This window comes from Oncorhynchus tshawytscha, linkage group LG28 (assembly GCF_018296145.1).
Source record: "Oncorhynchus tshawytscha isolate Ot180627B linkage group LG28, Otsh_v2.0, whole genome shotgun sequence".
Classification (NCBI taxonomy): Eukaryota; Metazoa; Chordata; class Actinopteri; order Salmoniformes; family Salmonidae; genus Oncorhynchus; species Oncorhynchus tshawytscha.
Genome location: NC_056456.1, coordinates 5,271,195 through 5,290,555, shown reverse-complemented (window position 1 = coordinate 5,290,555; position 19,361 = coordinate 5,271,195). Strand labels below are relative to the sequence as shown.

The following is a 19,361-nucleotide window of genomic DNA, read 5'->3' as shown; positions in this document are numbered from 1 at the left end:
AGAGATGCATTGGGAAAAATACATTTTTCAAGGCAACTACTGTTCTAGTTAGAGAGAGTAGAGGCACAGCTTTCTGTGAGTATATCATGTACAGTTGAAGTCGGAAGCTTACATACACCTAAGCCAAATACATTTCAACTCCGTTTTTCACAATTCCGGACATTTAATCCTAGTAAAAGTTCCCTATCTTTTTTCAGTTAGGATCACCACTTTATTTTAAGAATGTGAAATGTCAGAATAATAGGAGAGAGAATGATTTATTTCAGCTTTTATTTATTTAATCACATTCCCAGTGGGTCAGAAGTTTACATACACTCAATTAGTATTTGGTACCATTTCCTTTAAATTGTTTAACTTGGGTCAAATGTTTCGGGTAGCCTTCCACAAGCTTCCCACAATAAGTTGGGTGAATTTTGGCACATTCCTCCTGACAGAGCTGATGTCACTGAGTCAGGTTTGTAGGCCTCCTTGCTCGCACACGCTCTTTCAGTTCTGCCCACAAATTTTCTATAGGATTGAGGTCAGGGCTTTGTGATGGCCACTCCAATGCCTTGACTTTGTTGTCCTTAAGCCATTTTGGAAGTATGCTTTGGGTCATTGTCCATTTGGAAGACCCATTTACGACCAAGCTTTAACTTCCATAACATCATTTTCCTACCTCATGATGCCATCTATTTTGTGAAGTGCACCAGTCCCTCCTGCAGCAAAGCACCCCCACAACATGATGCTGCCACCCCCGTGCTTCACGGTTTGGATGGTGTTCTTCGGCTTGCAAGCCTCCCCCTTTTTCCTCCAAACATAACGATGGACATTATGGCCAAACAGTTCTATTTTAGTTTCATCAGACCAGAGGACATTTCTCCAAAAACTACTATCTTTGTCCCCATGTGCAGTTGCAAACCGTAGTCTGGCTTTTTTATGCCGGTTTTGGAGCAGTGGCTTCTTCCTTGCTGAGCAGCCATTCAGGTTATGTCGATATAGGAGTCGTTTTACTGTGGATATAGATACGTTTGTACCTGTTTCCTCCAGCATCTTCACAAGGTCCTTTGCTGTTGTTCTGGGATTGATTTGCACATTTCGCACCAAAGTACGTTCATCTCTAGGAGACAAAAATCTCCTTCCTGAGCGGAATGACGGCTGTGTGGTCCCATGGTGTTTATACTTGCGTACTATTGTTTGTACAAATTAACGTGGTACCTTCAGGCGTTTGGAAATTGCTCCCGAGGATGAACCAGACTTGTGGAGGTCTACCATTTGTTTTCTGAGGTCTTGGCTGATTTCTTTTGAATTTCCCATGATGTCAAGCAAAGAGGCACTGAGGTTGAAGGTAGGCCTTGAAATACATCCACAGGTACACTTCCAATTGACTCAAATGATGTCAATTAGCCTATCATGAAAATGAAAGCCATGCTATCATTTTCTGGAATTTTCCAAGCTGTTTAAAGGCACAGTCAACTTAGTGTATGTAAACTTCTGACCCACTGGTATTGTGATACAGTGAATTATAAGTGAAATAACCTGTCTGTAAACAATTGTTGGAAAAATTACTTGTGTCTTGCACAAAGTAGATGTCCTAACCAACTTGCCAAAACTATAGTTTGTTAACAAAACATTTGTGGAGTGGTTGAAAAACTAGTTTTAATGACTCCAACCTAAGTGTATGTAAACTTCTGACTTCAACTGTATTTCTCACCTGTTAATATTGAGTTCATGGTACTAGGGCTGGGCGATGTCAACCTTTGTCCTATCGTGATTATGTACCCTTAAAACATAGTGATATATAATAATAATTATGGTAATAATAATACATTGGACTTATACAGTACTTTTCAAAGAGGGGGAAAGAGTGTGTTGTGTTAGTGTATGGGGAGGGTTGGGATTTGGATATGAACCCAGTGTGGGGTTAGGATACCATCCCGGTTTAGGGTAAGGGTTTGGTTAGGGTGCTGCTCAGTATGGTGAAGAGAGGAGTGTATTTTTGGGGGGGGAGGATTAAGGGTATACGGTGCACTTGGAAAGTATTCAGACCCCTTCACTTTTTCCACATTTTGTTACCTTACAGCCTTATTCTAAAATGGATTAAATCAAACATTTTCCTTATCAGTCTACACACAATACCCCATAATGACATGAAAACAACAGTCTTTTGTGTGTTTTTTTTGCAAATCTCTATAGCACATTTATTGAAATAGGCTACAGCAAATAGGAATAGGCAAATTACTCACAATGTCACTTGTGCGCTGCGAGACTCAGTCAAGTTCAAATCCACATTTTCTTTGTAAACAACAGGTAGCCTAACAGTGAAATACTCACGGGCCATTCTCAACAATGCAGAGAGAAAAATATAGAAAATAATACACAATGAGTAACGATCACATCACAGTGTCGTCACCATCGACGATGGCCGTCAATCATTGTCGATAGACAATGTTATTGTAATATCGGCCAACCCTACATGGTACCACTTTACTACCTGAGTAGGCTATGTAGCATGGTGTTGATATGCCCGCGGAGCTGAGCAGAGCATGCCATTTGTCGGTAATAGGCCTACATCAGTTAGCCTAGGCCCAGTGCTTGAAAGTTTTTGTCAGACATTGTATTTATTGATAGATGAATCAATTAGCTTACATGGCTATCTAGCAACAAGATCATATTTCGAGTAATCAACCTATCTAAAGAGTTCCCACTTCCTCAGGTGGTGAATAATAGGTGTAGCCTAGGTCAATATGCACTAAGATGTCGGACAATTCATCTCCGCAGAGCCAGAAATAAGTTGGATCATTTTGGATCCTGTTTAGACAGGTTGCATATCCAAATATCAATCATGTTTTTCCTGGATATGTTAGATGCAATAGCTTACCTTTTGAGTCATAGGCTACCATCTCAGTTGTCTTACTTGGCACTGGAAAAAAATTGTCTAGACCCTGCCGCTAATGCAAAGTAGTAACTGTCCATAAAAAATAGTGTGTTGTATTTGTTGGTATCAAGCAAAATAGTTACATTTATTGCGATACGAATTTTTTCCATATCTCCCAGCTCTAATACAATACTGCTTTATTGTCCATATGTTACAGAGAACAATGGAAATGTGTCTTCTCCATTCTTAACACCCTCAGACAGCACACATCACACATTCAGTTGAGACGAGCGCATGGTCAAGCCGCAGTGCAGCGCCCCTGGATGGAGAGCAGGTTGTGCGGTTAAGGGCCTTGCTCAAGGGCAGCAGTCATCCATTTGCCAGATCAATTCCACCCTTTATACTGCAGGAGAAAGTTTCAGTGTTGCTGTTCATTTGTCTGTTACAGCGTCTGAATGAGGCCAGGCGAATGATGGACAAGCTCAGAGCCTGTATCGTGGCCAATTACTATGCCAACGCTGGGGTGCCCAAGCTCCAAGAGGTAAGGTTGTTTTAAGTCTAATTTCTTATTTGTACCCACTTTGTATTCAACAACTATAAATCCTACAACTTCCTCTCCTTTCCTACGTTTACCAGCAGGCATCCAAGAGCGACCCGGCGGTGCTGAACCACCCGGCCATCAAGCGTTTCCTGGAGTCACCCTCCCGCTCCTCCTCCCCTCTCAACCAGGGCTCGGACGCCCACTCCCTGGGGCCCTCGGAGTCTGAGTCACTGTCCCAACAGGGTGAGGGGCCGGATAGGGACGGGGAGGGGGCCTGGAGAGAGGACAGGGGCAGGCAGGAGCGCAGGCCGGGCCGCAACACAGGGAAGGTGAGTGGACTCTGGAGTCTGAAGTGGCTTCCTCTCCCCGTCTCCTTTCCTTCATCTGTACTGATCTGAAAACCCTATAAGCAAATTGCATTCACCCATCCTGTCTTTTCAGACCTATGCAGATGAGGCAAAGGAGCTGAAGAGAGGGGGCACTGTAGATTATTGAGACGCACCCTTGGGAAGGCAGTCATATGATGACCCTCATGATTATTACTGCAGAGGTAAAAGGCTTCTGATACACCATCTAACATTAATACTATGACTGTCTCCTTTGTTGTAGGACACGTTTGGCGTCCCATCGTCAGGTGTGCTGTCCTCAGACGGGGGGGAGCAGAGGGTGACCTACCACACTACAGGAGATGAGGCTTCCAGGCTCTACATAAAGAAGACCATCGTGGTGGGAAATGTCTCCAAGTATGTGAATGACATTATCAATGAGTGTTTCACTTTTTTTACTCAGTAGAATCTGAGAGCTTTTCAAGGCAGTGGTCTCATTCTTTTTTTGTGACAGATACAGGAAGATATGAACAACACTAGTGTGTAGCAAGCCCTTGTTATACAGTTGCAGGGTTGCAAACTCATCACTTTTAGGCAAAATTTGCTGTTTGGATGTCTAAAAAGGTCATCCACATGAATCGTGTAGATCCGTAAAAAGTGCGCAGACCCAAGACTGTATCGCCCATTGACCAATCAGAGAGACACGTGAACAGATTTTCTCCCATGTGATCACTAAATATAATGGTGTATCTTTCTGATATCCACGTTCATGACTGAGCACAGAATGCATCACCTTTCGTTCTGCAAATACCCCTAACCCTGACCCTGTCTGAAGAGTAGGCTAACGATCTTCTCCCCCGTGTGATCACGAAATAAAGTGGTGTATATTTCTGATATACACGTTCATGACTGAGCACAGAATGCATCCCTACGCGGTCTACAAATACCAGTGTAGAGCGTGATGTCAGATATTTCATATCAGAATGAGTGTTTCATCCAATATAAGGTGTGACAACTGTGAGCAGCCATCCCACATCCCCTAACCAGCCATAACCCTACTCAGCTGCTTCTCTCAGTCTGTTCTTTCTGCACATCTCCATCAGTTTTAATGTTATTTAGCTGTGAGCAGCCATCCACATCCCCTAACCAGCCCTTAGTCTACTCAGCTGCTTCTCTCAGTCTGTTCTTTCTGCACATCTCTATCAGTTTTAATGTTATTTAGCTGTGAGCAGCCATCCACATCCCCTAACCAGCCATAACCCTACTCAGCTGCTTCTCTCAGTCTGTTCTTTCTGCACATCTCTATCAGTTTTAATGTTATTTAGCTGTGAGCAGCCATCCACATCCCCTAACCAGCCCTTAGTCTACTCAGCTGCTTCTCTGTCTGTTCTTTCTGCACATCTCCATCAGTTTTAATGTTATTTAGCTGTGAGCAGCCATCCCACATCCCCTAACCAGCCCTTAGTCCACTCAGCTGCTTCTCTCAGTCTGTTCTTTCTGCACATCTCTATCAGTTTTAATGTTATTTAGCTGTGAGCAGCCATCCACATCCCCTAACCAGCCATAACCCTACTCAGCTGCTTCTCTCAGTCTGTTCTTTCTGCACATCTCCATCAGTTTTAATGTTATTTAGCTGTGAGCAGCCATCCACATCCCCTAACCAGCCCTTAGTCTACTCAGCTGCTTCTCTCAGTCTGTTCTTTCTGCACATCTCCATCAGTTTTAATGTTATTTAGCTGTGAGCAGCCATCCACATCCCCTAACCAGCCATAACCCTACTCAGCTGCTTCTCTCAGTCTGTTCTTTCTGCACATCTCCATCAGTTTTAATGTTATTTAGCTGTGAGCAGCCATCCACATCCCCTAACCAGCCCTTAGTCTACTCAGCTGCTTCTCTCAGTCTGTTCTTTCTGCACATCTCCATCAGTTTTAATGTTATTTAGCTGTGAGCAGCCATCCACATCCCCTAACCAGCCCTTAGTCTACTCAGCTGCTTCTCTCAGTCTGTTCTTTCTGCACATCTCCATCAGTTTTAATGTTATTTAGCTGTGAGCAGCCATCCACATCCCCTAACCAGCCCTTAGTCTACTCAGCTGCTTCTCTCAGTCTGTTCTTTCTGCACATCTCCATCAGTTTTAATGTTATTTAGCTGTGAGCAGCCATCCACATCCCCTAACCAGCCATAAGTCTACTCAGCTGCTTCTCTCAGTCTGTTCTTTCTGCACATCTCCATCAGTTTTAATGTTATTTAGCTGTGAGCAGCCATCCACATCCCCTAACCAGCCCTAAGTCTACTCAGCTGCTTCTCTCAGTCTGTTCTTTCTGCACATCTCCATCAGTTTTAATGTTATTTAGCTGTGAGCAGCCATCCACATCCCCTAACCAGCCCTTAGTCTACTCAGCTGCTTCTCTCAGTCTGTTCTTTCTGCACATCTCTATCAGTTTTAATGTTATTTAGCTGTGAGCAGCCATCCACATCCCCTAACCAGCCCTTAGTCTACTCAGCTGCTTCTCTCAGTCTGTTCTTTCTGCACATCTCCATCAGTTTTAATGTTATTTAGCTGTGAGCAGCCATCCCACATCCCCTAACCAGCCCTTAGTCTACTCAGCTGCTTCTCTCAGTCTGTTCTTTCTGCACATCTCTATCAGTTTTAATGTTATTTAGCTGTGAGCAGCCATCCACATCCCCTAACCAGCCCTTAGTCTACTCAGCTGCTTCTCTCAGTCTGTTCTTTCTGCACATCTCCATCAGTTTTAATGTTATTTAGCTGTGAGCAGCCATCCACATCCCCTAACCAGCCATAACCCTACTCAGCTGCTTCTCTCAGTCTGTTCTTTCTGCACATCTCTCCATCAGTTTTAATGTTATTTAGCTGTGAGCAGCCATCCACATCCCCTAACCAGCCCTTAGTCTACTAGCTGCTTCTCTCAGTCTGTTCTTTCTGCACATCTCCATCAGTTTTAATGTCAGCTGCTTCTCTCAGTCTGTTCTTTCTGCACATCTCCATCAGTTTTAATGTTATTTAGCTGTGAGCAGCCATCCACATCCCCTAACCAGCCCTTAGTCTACTCAGCTGCTTCTCTCAGTCTGTTCTTTCTGCACATCTCCATCAGTTTTAATGTTATTTAGCTGTGAGCAGCCATCCACATCCCCTAACCAGCCATAACCCTACTCAGCTGCTTCTCTCAGTCTGTTCTTTCTGCACATCTCCATCAGTTTTAATGTTATTTAGCTGTGAGCAGCCATCCACATCCCCTAACCAGCCCTTAGTCTACTCAGCTGCTTCTCTCAGTCTGTTCTTTCTGCACATCTCCATCAGTTTTAATGTTATTTAGCTGTGAGCAGCCATCCACATCCCCTAACCAGCCCTTAGTCTACTCAGCTGCTTCTCTCAGTCTGTTCTTTCTGCACATCTCTATCAGTTTTAATGTTATTTAGCTGTGAGCAGCCATCCACATCCCCTAACCAGCCCTTAGTCTACTCAGCTGCTTCTCTCACCAGCCCTTAGTCTACTCAGCTGCTTCTCTCAGTCTGTTCTTTCTGCACATCTCCATCAGTTTTAATGTTATTTAGCTGTGAGCAGCCATCCACATCCCCTAACCAGCCATAACCCTACTCAGCTGCTTCTCTCAGTCTGTTCTTTCTGCACATCTCCATCAGTTTTAATGTTATTTAGCTGTGAGCAGCCATCCACATCCCCTAACCAGCCCTTAGTCTACTCAGCTGCTTCTCTCAGTCTGTTCTTTCTGCACATCTCCATCAGTTTTAATGTTATTTAGCTGTGAGCAGCCATCCACATCCCCTAACCAGCCCTAACTACTCAGCTGCTTCTCTCAGTCTGTTCTTTCTGCACATCTCCATCAGTTTTAATGTTATTTAGCTGTGAGCAGCCATCCACATCCCCTAACCAGCCATAACCCTACTCAGCTGCTTCTCTCAGTCTGTTCTTTCTGCACATCTCCATCAGTTTTAATGTTATTTAGCTGTGGCAGCCATCCACATCCCCTAACCAGCCCTTAGTCTACTCAGCTGCTTCTCTCAGTCTGTTCTTTCTGCACATCTCCATCAGTTTTAATGTTATTTAGCTGTGAGCAGCCATCCACATCCCCAGTAACCAGCCCTTAGTCTACTCAGCTGCTTCTCTCAGTCTGTTCTTTCTGCACATCTCCATCAGTTTTAATGTTATTTAGCTGTGAGCAGCCATCCCACATCCCCTAACCAGCCCTTAGTCTACTCAGCTGCTTCTCTCAGTCTGTTCTTTCTGCACATCTCCATCAGTTTTAATGTTATTTAGCTGTGAGCAGCCATCCACATCCCCTAACCAGCCATAACCCTACTCAGCTGCTTCTCTCAGTCTGTTCTTTCTGCACATCTCCATCAGTTTTAATGTTATTTAGCTGTGAGCAGCCATCCACATCCCCTAACCAGCCCTTAGTCTACTCAGCTGCTTCTCTCAGTCTGTTCTTTCTGCACATCTCTATCAGTTTTAATGTTATTTAGCTGTGAGCAGCCATCCACATCCCCTAACCAGCCCTTAGTCTACTCAGCTGCTTCTCTCAGTCTGTTCTTTCTGCACATCTCCATCAGTTTTAATGTTATTTAGCTGTGAGCAGCCATCCACATCCCCTAACCAGCCATAACCCTACTCAGCTGCTTCTCTCAGTCTGTTCTTTCTGCACATCTCTATCAGTTTTAATGTTATTTAGCTGTGAGCAGCCATCCACATCCCCTAACCAGCCCTTAGTCTACTCAGCTGCTTCTCTCAGTCTGTTCTTTCTGCACATCTCCATCAGTTTTAATGTTATTTAGCTGTGAGCAGCCATCCCACATCCCCTAACCAGCCCTTAGTCTACTCAGCTGCTTCTCTCAGTCTGTTCTTTCTGCACATCTCCATCAGTTTTAATGTTATTTAGCTGTGAGCAGCCATCCACATCCCCAGCCATAACCAGCCCTTAGTCTACTCAGCTGCTTCTCTCAGTCTGTTCTTTCTGCACATCTCCATCAGTTTTAATGTTATTTAGCTGTGAGCAGCCATCCACATCCCCTAACCAGCCAAAGTCAAAGCTGCTTCTCTCAGTCTGTTCTTTCTGCAAATCAGTTTTAATGTTATTTGTCACATCCACATCCCCTATGGTTAGTCAGATGTTAATGTTATTTAGCTGTGAGCAGCCAAATGCTTGTGCTTCTAGTTGTTCCTGCACATCTCCATGCAGTAATGTTATTTAGCTGAGCAGCAAGCCATAACCCTACTCAACTAACAATTTTAATGTTATTTAGCCAAAAAAAAAAGCTAGTCTGTTCTTTCTGCACATCTCCAGTGTAAGGGGATAAAGAATATGTACATAAGGATATTTCTGAATGAGTTTGGTACAGAGCAGCCATCCACATCCCCTAACCAGCCATACAGCTGCTTCTCTCAGTCTGATCTCCATCAGTTTTAATGTTATTTAGCTGTGAGCAGTATCCCCTAACCAGCCCTACATAGCTGCTTCTCTCAGTCTGTTCTTTCTGCATCTCTATCAGTTTTAATGTTATTTAGCTGTAAAGCCATCCACATCCCATAACCAGCCCTTAAAGCTGGCTCTCAGTCTGTTCTTTCTGCACATCTCCATCAGTTTTAATGTTATTTAGCTGTGAGCAGCCATCCACATCCCCTAACCAGCCATAACCCTACTCAGCTGCTTCTCTCAGTCTGTTCTTTCTGCACATCTCCATCAGTTTTAATGTTATTTAGCTGTGAGCAGCCATCCACATCCCCTAACGCTGCTTCTCTCAGTCTATGTTTTAATGTTATTTAGCATAGCCCTGAGTCTGTTCTTTCTGCACATCTCCATGTTTTAATGTTATTTAGGTGAAGTAATCCCTATCCTGCTTCTATATAAGGTAGCATCTGTTTAAAGTGGCTAGTGATATATTACATAATGTTATTTAGCTGTGAGCAGCCATCCACATCCCCTTAACCAGCCCTTAGCTTCTCTTCTCTCAGTCCCTGCATCATCATTTTAATGTTATTTAGCCAGCCATCCATGATTAAAGTGGCTGGAGTAGAGTCTGTGAGCAGCCATCCAGTGTCATTGACAGTGTTATTTAGCTGTGAGCAGCCATCCAGCCACTCAACATCTCCATCAGTTAGTGGTGGCTGCTTCTCAGTCTGTTCTTTCTGCACATCTCCATCAGTTTTAATGTGTTTTTCAGTCCACATCCCCTCCAGCCCTCGGTCCCAGTTTTAATGTTATTTAGCTTTGATGCACCTGTCTGTTCCTGCACATCTCTGGTTTTAATGACAGCAGGTGAACCCCTAACCAGCCCTTAGCTACTCAGCTGGTTGATCTGTCTTTCTGATCTCCATCAGTTTTAATGTCTTTAGCTGGCCTTCCTGCCCTAGCATCAGGTGGTGTCTCAGTCTGTTCTTTCTGCACATCTCCATCAGTTTTAATGTTTTTAGCTGTGAGCAGCCATCCACATCCCCTAACCAGCCCTGATCAGCTGCTTCTCTCAGTCTGTTCAGATCCTTTTAATGTTATTTAGCAGCTACCCAGCCCTGGCTTCTCTCAGTCTGTTCTTTCTGCACATCTCCATCAGTTTTAATGTTATTTAGCTGTGAGCAGCCATCCACATCCCCTACCAGCCGGTATACTCAGCCTTTCTGCACATCTCCATCAGGATGCTCTCCACATCCCCTAACCAGCCCTTAGTCTACATGTGCATCTGTTCTTTCTGCACATCTCCAAGTTTTAATGTTATTTAGCTGTGAGCAGCTTTCCACATCCCCTAACCAGCCCTTAGTCTACTCAGCTGCTTCTTCAGCCTCCTGAGGTTTTGTTATTTAGCTGCTGCGCCTTCCTCAGTATTCTGCAGTTTTAATGTTATTTAGCTGTGAGCAGCCATCCACATCCCCTAACCAGCCATAACTTAGTCTACTCAGCTGCTTCTCTGTCTGTTCTTTCTGCACATCTCCATCAGTTTTAATGTTGTCTGTGTGAGTGGATCCAATCCCCTCAGTTTGTCTGTGATGTTCTCTCAGTCTGTTCTTTCTGCACATCTCTATCAGTTTTAATGTTAACTGTGAAGCCATCCACATCCCCTAACCAGCCCTAGTCTACTCCTGCTTCTACTGTTCCATCTCCATCAGTTTTAATGTGGATGGGGGTCTACTCAGCTGCTTCTCTCAGTCTGTTCTTTCTGCACATCTCCATAGTAGCCATAACCCTACCAGCCCTCAGCTGCTTCTCTCAGTCTGTTCTTTCTGCACATCTCTATCAGTTTTAATGTTATTTAGCTGTGAGCAGCCATCCACATCCCCTAACCAGCCCTTAGTCTACTCAGCTGCTTCTCTCAGTCTGTTCTTTCTGCACATCTCTATCAGTTTTAATGTTATTTAGCTGTGAGCAGCCATCCACATCCCCTAACCAGCCCTTAGTCTACTCAGCTGCTTCTCTCAGTCTGTTCTTTCTGCACATCTCCATCAGTTTTAATGTTATTTAGCTGTGAGCAGCCATCCACATCCCCTAACCAGCCCTTAGTCTACTCAGCTGCTTCTCTCAGTCTGTTCTTTCTGCACATCTCCATCAGTTTTAATGTTATTTAGCTGTGAGCAGCCATCCACATCCCCTAACCAGCCATAACCCTACTCAGCTGCTTCTCTCAGTCTGTTCTTTCTGCACATCTCCATCAGTTTTAATGTTATTTAGCTGTGAGCAGCCATCCCACATCCCCTAACCAGCCCTTAGTCTACTCAGCTGCTTCTCTCAGTCTGTTCTTTCTGCACATCTCTGTCAGTTTTAATATTAATTAGCCGTGATCGCACGCTGCGTTGTACAGACAGCGTTTTCTGTTGTTACATTTGTTTTATTATTGGAGCGGCTCGCAGCAGGAGGGAGGTGGATACGTACCTTTTACTTTATCCTGTAGGAACAAGCCAGTCGGACTAGGCAGAATGCCACTGCCGTAGAGGAAAAACAGTGACAGCCATGACCTTTACATCACTGAAAACCACACGTTTCTAACCCAAACCAGCGGTGCTACCTTCTCCCCTTTCTACCGCCAATTTATATCATTTTATAAACCCTGTCGCTGGCCGTTTTAAACTACTTGCGGGTCGCACGTTTTTGGTTTGATAGCAATCAACCTTGTTTAGTCATGTTACCTGGCTAGCTAGCTAACAACGTGGTACCAATTGGCTATGCACAAATTTGGATGGCACAGGAAGAGCTGAAAAGGGATATATAGCCAACTCAAGGAGATGCTTCAAAGGTAGGATGCATATATATGCTGTGTCAATGTAATTATAAGCTACATTTAAAAAATATTTTTCTGTTTCTTAAATTCTGTTTGGTGCTTAACTTTTGGGAGCATTGTGTGTGTGAGAGGGAATGAGAGAGTGGTGTGTGTGTGAGAGAGGAAGAGGATGTGTGTGAGGGAGGGAGTGTGTGGCAATGTGTGTGAGTTGTCTGAAGAGTAGGCTAACGATGGTTTCATATAGGCCCAGTGTGTTTTCTCCTTACTGCCACAATGAAAATGCAGATCATTATGCGTTTATATTCCTCCTGCCCAATCACAGGTAGGCCTATGGATGAAAGCATTTTATACAGTAAAATGCAGTAAAAAGTGTGAGGGGCAGCGGCAGACCCTGTGGTATCACGATACTACTCGCTTGGCCTGGTAGCACATTGTTTGTAAAATGTTGGTATTGTCACCATCCGACTCTGAAAATAGGCACATTTTCAGTTTGCAGTTTACAGATTTTTTTGTGTGTGTCCATGCAGGAAAATAGTGTCACCTTTTTGGGTGCGACAGTTTGCATCCCTGCAGTTGAGTTTCTCAGTAGGCAGTCAGCACACCTTGTTTTTGTTCCCTCCCATCACAGTGAGCAGTTGGGTAACTGGGTGCCTGTCATGCAAGCCCAGACTTGATACAGAACTCCTGATCACTGACATGTTTTCTCCCTGGATCACAAGCCTGTGTTTAGGGGTTACAGGGAGACACTCGACTAGAACACAACAAGTAGGCTGTGACGTGTGTCATAACGGTGACATGAAACAGTAATTATTACTTATGTCTCTTGACTTAACAAAGTAGCTAGGCTCCCTATCTGTAAAAGCTTCATCATGTACTAGCACCTTACTTTACTCTATGAAATGTATTTCAAAAATGTATTTCAAATGTTAGCTATATACACTACTGTTTTAAAGTTTGGGGTCACTTAGAAATGTCCTTGTTTTTGAAAGAAAAGCACATTTTTTGTCAATTAAAATAACATCAAATTGATCAGAAATACATTGTAGACATTGTTAATGTTGTAAGTGACTATTGTAGCTGGAAAGATCAGATTTTTAATGGAATATCTACATAGGCGTACAGAGGCCCATTATCAGCAACCATCACACCTGTTTTCCAATGGCACGTTGTGTTAGCTAATCCAAGTTGATCATTTTTACACGGTAGTGTATATATGTATATATACGTGCTAATTAAGTCTTTAAAGGTTTAAGTGCACTGTTGTTTTAATAAAAGCTGTTTTATTTTCACATATGCCGGCAGGGTTCCTGGTTGCACTGCATAGTATTTAGACGCATTTGCGAGTAAAATTGTTGCACTGTAGAGCCCTGACTGGATAGGTTCAGTGAAATGTGTTGTTTTACAGGGTCAGCCAGAGTAGTAAGGCGCCACTGGAGAAAATGTGGGTTAATGCCTTGCTCAAGGGCACATCGATTGATTTTTCACCTTATCGTCTCGGTTAACTCTGTCTGAGCTCCAGCTTGTCTTTCTATCTCCTCCTTTCCTCCTGCGAGGCAGCTCCCTCTCTTTGTCACTCTCTCCTCCCCTCCATCTGTCAATCCGAGGTAAACAAACAGAACCGGGGCACAGTGACCGACAGCTCTGCTAGACAGCCTTTCCTGCATACCTGTCTCTCTCTGATTCTTTCTTGCCCTCTTTTTTTTCATTGTTTTTTATTCTCTACTTTTCTCTCTTTCTCCCCGTCCCCCACCTTATCTTTCCTTCTTCCCCTTCTCCCTACCTTCCTTGCTTTCTCTCTATCTTTGGTGGTCCTACAGTATGTGGCTCTGTTGGTAAGAGAGTGGCACTAGTAATGCCAGGGTCCTGGGACCACATATTCCTACCTAAAAATGGCTGCTAAATGGCTGAAATATATTATCTCCCTCCTGTCTCCCAGGTATATCCCTCCTGATAAGCGGGAGGAGAATGACCAGTCCACCCATAAGTGGATGGTGTACGTCAGAGGCTCCAGAAGAGAGCCCAGCATTGACCACTTTGTCAAGAAAGTCTGGTTCTTCCTGCACCCCAGCTACAAGCCCAATGACCTGGTGGAAGTCAGGTATGTTTGTGTGTACGCACGTGTCTGTACTTTGGAGGTAGTGCTCGTCTTGTTATTGAATAGATCACTGGGGTGTTGTTTTTAAATGCGAACTGCTGCTGCTCACCCAGATGCCCTTCTTGGTCACACGTGACAAAGTTGTCAGAAGAAGAAAAACCGGTCTTTCTGATGGGTAGATGTTGCGTCACTGCAAATGGAGTTGATTGAGCTGCAATAAAACGTGTCTTTGAAGGAGCAGGCTGGTGGTTGTGACCCTGTCACTTTCTGGGGAATGATGGTGCCTGCAGCTGATGTCCCTGTTCTCAAAAAACTGGCACTATACATCCTGACCATGTTTGGAACCACATACAACTGTGAATCAGCCTTCTCCACAATTAACTTTATTAAAAACAAATATCGCACCGGACTCACCAATGAACACCTGCACTATTTGTGCCATAATTCAAAGCATTGGCAGGAGACAGAAAGTGTCATTTCTCTCATTAATGCAGGGCAAGGCCCAGAGTGATTTATACATGAATATTGCATGGCCCACAGTGACGTTCTGTGCATTCAGATTATTATTTTTGTTAAACTCTCAAATTGGTCTTATGTAGCAAAATTTGAAAGTGTTTTTTACATTGGATAAAAGTAGAGCTACAAAACGGTATATCATACACTACAGTTTAGGAACAATGGGAAAGTAATTTTGCTTTGAAAGTTGATCAATTTGTAAACTCACTTTTGTGGAAATGGCCTTAGATTGTTTTGTTTCTACTATTGGAGAGCCCTTCTTTGTCTACACCCATTCAACGTCGTTCACACCCTCTTAAGCTTTAGCCCCACCCATCTCTTTAAAGGCTGATCTGAATGTACTAACAGCAGTCAAGCACCCAAGCTAACTTACTAGCTATTATCAGACATCTAATTGAGAGAGAACAGCTCACTGAACATTACTCGCCATAGCAGAGGTGGTTATGCTGTTATGTTATCCAGAGTGTTGGTGACTGCAACTGTGCTGTCAGATTGTCCGTCATAAATTCAGAGCGTTTCGCATTCAGAGCGCACACCGGATGCTCTGGCCAATGTGTAGGGTTGATCTGAATGTTCTGACCTTACAACGGCAGTCAAGCACCCAAGCTAACTGGTTAACATTGGCTAGCTACTTCCAGTCACATAATGAGAGAACACCCCACTCTGACCATTTTACTCGCCCTATCAGAGCTGGTTAGGCTGTTTTCATGTTATCCAGAGCATAGGTGGCTGTAACTGTGCTGCTGGCAACAATTTAATTACGTTTTTTTGCCAACGTTTACTGTACCTAGCTAGACTATCTTAACCATATACATCATTCATGGTTGGATGCCATGGTTGTCCGTTTAAAGATGTAACCCAGGGACTGGTGTTTTCTCCATCTCCAGAAAGTGGAGAGCAACACTTGTGAAGTTTTAACACCATACATTAAAAACAATAGCCACGTTAGACAGGATTACCTAGACATACTGACCAGCTCAAATAGACAGAAGCGTGTTATATTGCAGACCATTATCTCAGCCAATCATGGCTAGCGGGAAGGTTGTTGGCTTCATCTTTGGCTCAACCAACTAGGCTCATAATTTAACCATTTTATTCGTATTTACAGATGGCATTTTATATAACAACGTGTTTGCTATGTTGTAGATGACTGTTTGTTACTACGCTGTACGACAGTGCTGATAAAAGACATCCGGACCATTGACACCTAGGAAATGTTTGTCTCTGGACCTTCTCAAATAGTACTTATAGCAGGCCTAGCCAACATATAAAGGCCTATTCGCTAACCAGAAAAGAAAGTTGGCGGATAATCATATTTTTGGGGTCTAGGTCTGGTTGTCCATTCGGGTCCAGCTTTTTGGACCCAAGAAGAACCGAGTGTATACCTTGATAAAGGCGTCAGCAAGCTTCAGCTCGGCTAGGCGAACCGAACGTGTGCTCGCATACTCGCCTAAAAAACTTTAGCTTGAAAACTGAAAAGGCCACTAGTGCTGTTTGTCCATTTTGAGACGCCGTAGCCAAATAGTCCTCTAAATAGTCCGAATGAATCTACGTTAACTCAAGAAATCTCCTTTTCATTTTGACGTTTTTGCAGAGGAGATCTTAGTCCCATGATTTTACATCTAAATAAGATATTTGGTGCAGTATTTCTCAATGAAAAAATGTGCATGAAAACGACTCGTCTCTCATTTAATGACAACAAAGACTTTACTGAATAATCCCTACTGTTGACCAATCACCGGCTTCCGACTTTGGCTTGCCTCAAGACATTTATTTGTGCCCGAACAGTCGAAAACCCCCTTGGCGAAGTCCAAAACAAACAAAAACACAACAAAATGTCTTCATCATACTGTATATGCACAAACTCTTCTGGACTGTTCTGCTGGGAATGTCTTAATTAACACTCCCATCGTAGTAATCAAACTGAAATGCCTTGGAGTAATAGTGCCCCATGCGACATGAGACAATGCAGACACACCTTTCAGCCAGCCCACAGGCGTTAGGTCAAGTTGCCCCTAGACACTGCTCTAAGACCAGCTTGCCCTTTGGGATTTGTGGTGGGAAAGCTGATCCTAGACCTGTGCTTAAGGGCAACTTCTGCACAGAGCCCCCTGACACATCTGAAACATACTTTAGTTCCTATGATTTGTGTGAGCAGTATGAGTCAGAAATGGAGTTAACAGTACACATGAGTTATGACTAACCGTGCTGACACACCCTTTACCTACAGACAGTGTAATCACTCAGAAAACTAATATCTAATACCTCAGAATACTTAGAGCCCTGACACGGCATGCAGGTTGATCCTGCTTTACATCCCCATTCTGAATCAGAGTATCAGTCAGTGTTTAAAAAAAAATCCTCAGCCCTCTGGCTGTTTTTAGCTGACAAGACACAGTCTGTAACCCCGATAGATGCATCCCGACTGACTGACTGAGCAGAGGATTCAAACTTACTGAACCCCACAGAGCTGTAGCTCAAGCTCTTTGCTGATTCTAACACATCCAAGGTCTTCAAGTGTGGGAATAAAACACAAGCGGACACACTGTCAGCTCAGGCTCTGGGCCACAAGGATGAGAACCGCAGGCTTCAAAGAGAGAGGAGATGAGAGAGAAAGCCTCCCGCTCATTGAATTTGGGGTAGAATGTCTACAAAGAACAATGAGTCAAGAGTATAGGGGGTGATGGGATACCTTCTCTGTCTGGCTGTATTTAATATAGGGGTAGATATGATGTTTTCATGGATGATGTTTATTCTCAACCATGGTGTCTGTGTGTGTGTGTGTGTCATAAAGTATTCAAAATGTGTTTGTCCCTGATCCAAGTGTGTGTGTTTTCATGACTCTAAATGTGTCTGTTGTTAGTGAGCCTCCGTTCCACCTGACACGTCGAGGCTGGGGGGAGTTCCCTGTCCGCATCCAGATCCACTTCAAAGACCCCCGCAACAAACGCATAGACATCATACACCACCTTAAGGTCTGATTGTAGATTCATTACAGCTTTATTTGCACTGTAAACGCATGTTTCGTTCACAGAGGAGCACTTCTGTCTTTCTGCGTCTTCCACTCTCTGTCTCTCTGCGTCTTCCACTCTCTGTCTCTCTGCGTCACTCTGTCTTCCACTCTCTGTCTCTCTGCGTCACTCTGTCTTCCACTCTCTGTCTCTCTGCGTCACTGTCTTCCACTCTCTGTCTCTCTGCGTCACTGTCTTCCACTCTCTGTCTCTCTGCGTCACTCTGTCTTCCACTCTCTGTCTCTCTGCGTCTTCCACTCTGTCTTCCACTCTCTGTCTTCTCTGTCTCTCTGCGTCACTCTGTCTTCCGTCTCTGTCTTCTCTCTGTCTCTCTGCGTCTTCTCTCTGCGTCACTCTCTGTCTCTCTGCGTCACTCTGTCTTCCACTCTCTGTCTCTCTGTCGTCACTCTGTCTTCCACTCTCTGTCTCTCTGCGTCACTCTGTCTTCCACTCTCTGTCTCTCTGCGTCACTCTGTCTGTCTTCCACTCTTCCACTCTCTGTCTCTCTGCGTCACTCTGTCTTCCACTCTCTGTCTTTCTCTCTTCGTCACTCTGTCTTCCACTCTCTGTCTCTCTGCGTCACTCTGTCTTCCACTCTCTGTCTCTCTGCGTCTTCCACTCTCTGTCTCTCTGCGTCACTCTGTCTTCCACTCTCTGTCTCTCTGAGTCACTCTGTCTTCCACTCTCTGTCTCTCTGCGTCACTCTGTCTTCCACTCTCTGTCTCTCTGCGTCACTCTGTCTTCCACTCTCTTTCTCTCTGCGTCACTCTGTCTTCCACTCTCTTTCTCTCTGCGTCACTCTGTCTTCCTCTCTCTTTCTCTCTGCGTCACTCTGTCTTCCTCTCTCTGCGTCACTGTCTTCCACTCTCTGTCTCTCTCTGTCTTCCTCAAAAGAGGACTCTTGGATGCCAATTAAGTGTAGTGGTTCTTTAAAGTTGTATTAGTCTAGCTACTTGAGAATGTTCTAAAGGTTTCTCACAGGCTTCTTAAGTGAGATTCACTGATATGGTTTCTTCTTTTTTTACACAGTTTTGAATGTTTTTTTTTTACTGTTATTTTGTTACTCAGTCATTCTCTTTCTCTATATAAAAGTGCATAATAAATCCTACTGTCTCTCCCTATAGCTCGACAGAACTTACACAGGCCTGCAGACACTGGGGGCAGAAACAGTAAGTCTGTTATTCATTTACTGTGTTCAAACTTCTCTATCAAGTCTACTAGCCAGACACCTGTCTTACATTTCATGGGACCATAGCCTCAGCATTGATCTCAAACTTGACTCATTGTGTTGAATACACCATTTTTTTTTTTTTTTACCACTGTGAACGTTGACCCTTGAACTTACTTTCCTCTCAGGTGGTGGATGTCGAGCTCCACAGGAACTCCCTGGGGGACGACTATGTGCTCTCTTCCTCCTCCCACGCCCACCACCACCAGCGTGAAGCCAGCCCCTCGTCCCCATCCTTCCTGCCCCAAACCCCAGGTCCTCTCTCTGGCCGCTGCAGCTCTCCACTCCCCCTCTCACAGGACAACCACCCCACCACCGCAGAGAAAGGTGAGATACATGGGAGGTTATATACATTCAAGTCCCCTTTTTACTCACCTGTTCTATCAGCTAAGAATGTGAATGAGACTTTTAACTCCACACCAGGGTTTCACAATCTGGGTCCTTCCATCCCCCCGATGCACGTTTTGGTTTTTGCCCTAGCACTACACCGCTGATTCAAATAATCAGAGCATGACGATGAGTTGGTTATTTGAATCAGCTGTGTAGTGC

The 19,361-nt window shown here is 44.2% G+C and overlaps 1 protein-coding gene across 6 annotated transcripts in view; it reads left to right on the top strand.

Moving 5' to 3' along the window:
• Positions 1-19,361, top strand: part of yeats2 (YEATS domain containing 2) — a 59,200-nt gene that overhangs the window by 1,917 nt on the left and 37,922 nt on the right. For all 6 annotated transcript variants that reach the window (XM_024390936.2, XM_024390935.2, XM_024390934.2 and 3 more), the window contains 7 exons: positions 3,306-3,398; positions 3,494-3,727; positions 4,008-4,141; positions 13,899-14,060; positions 17,437-17,548; positions 18,709-18,753; positions 18,941-19,139. In XM_024390936.2, the coding sequence (XP_024246704.1) occupies positions 3,306-3,398; positions 3,494-3,727; positions 4,008-4,141; positions 13,899-14,060; positions 17,437-17,548; positions 18,709-18,753; positions 18,941-19,139 (979 nt within the window). The remainder of the gene's footprint in view (positions 1-3,305; positions 3,399-3,493; positions 3,728-4,007; positions 4,142-13,898; positions 14,061-17,436; positions 17,549-18,708; positions 18,754-18,940; positions 19,140-19,361) is intronic.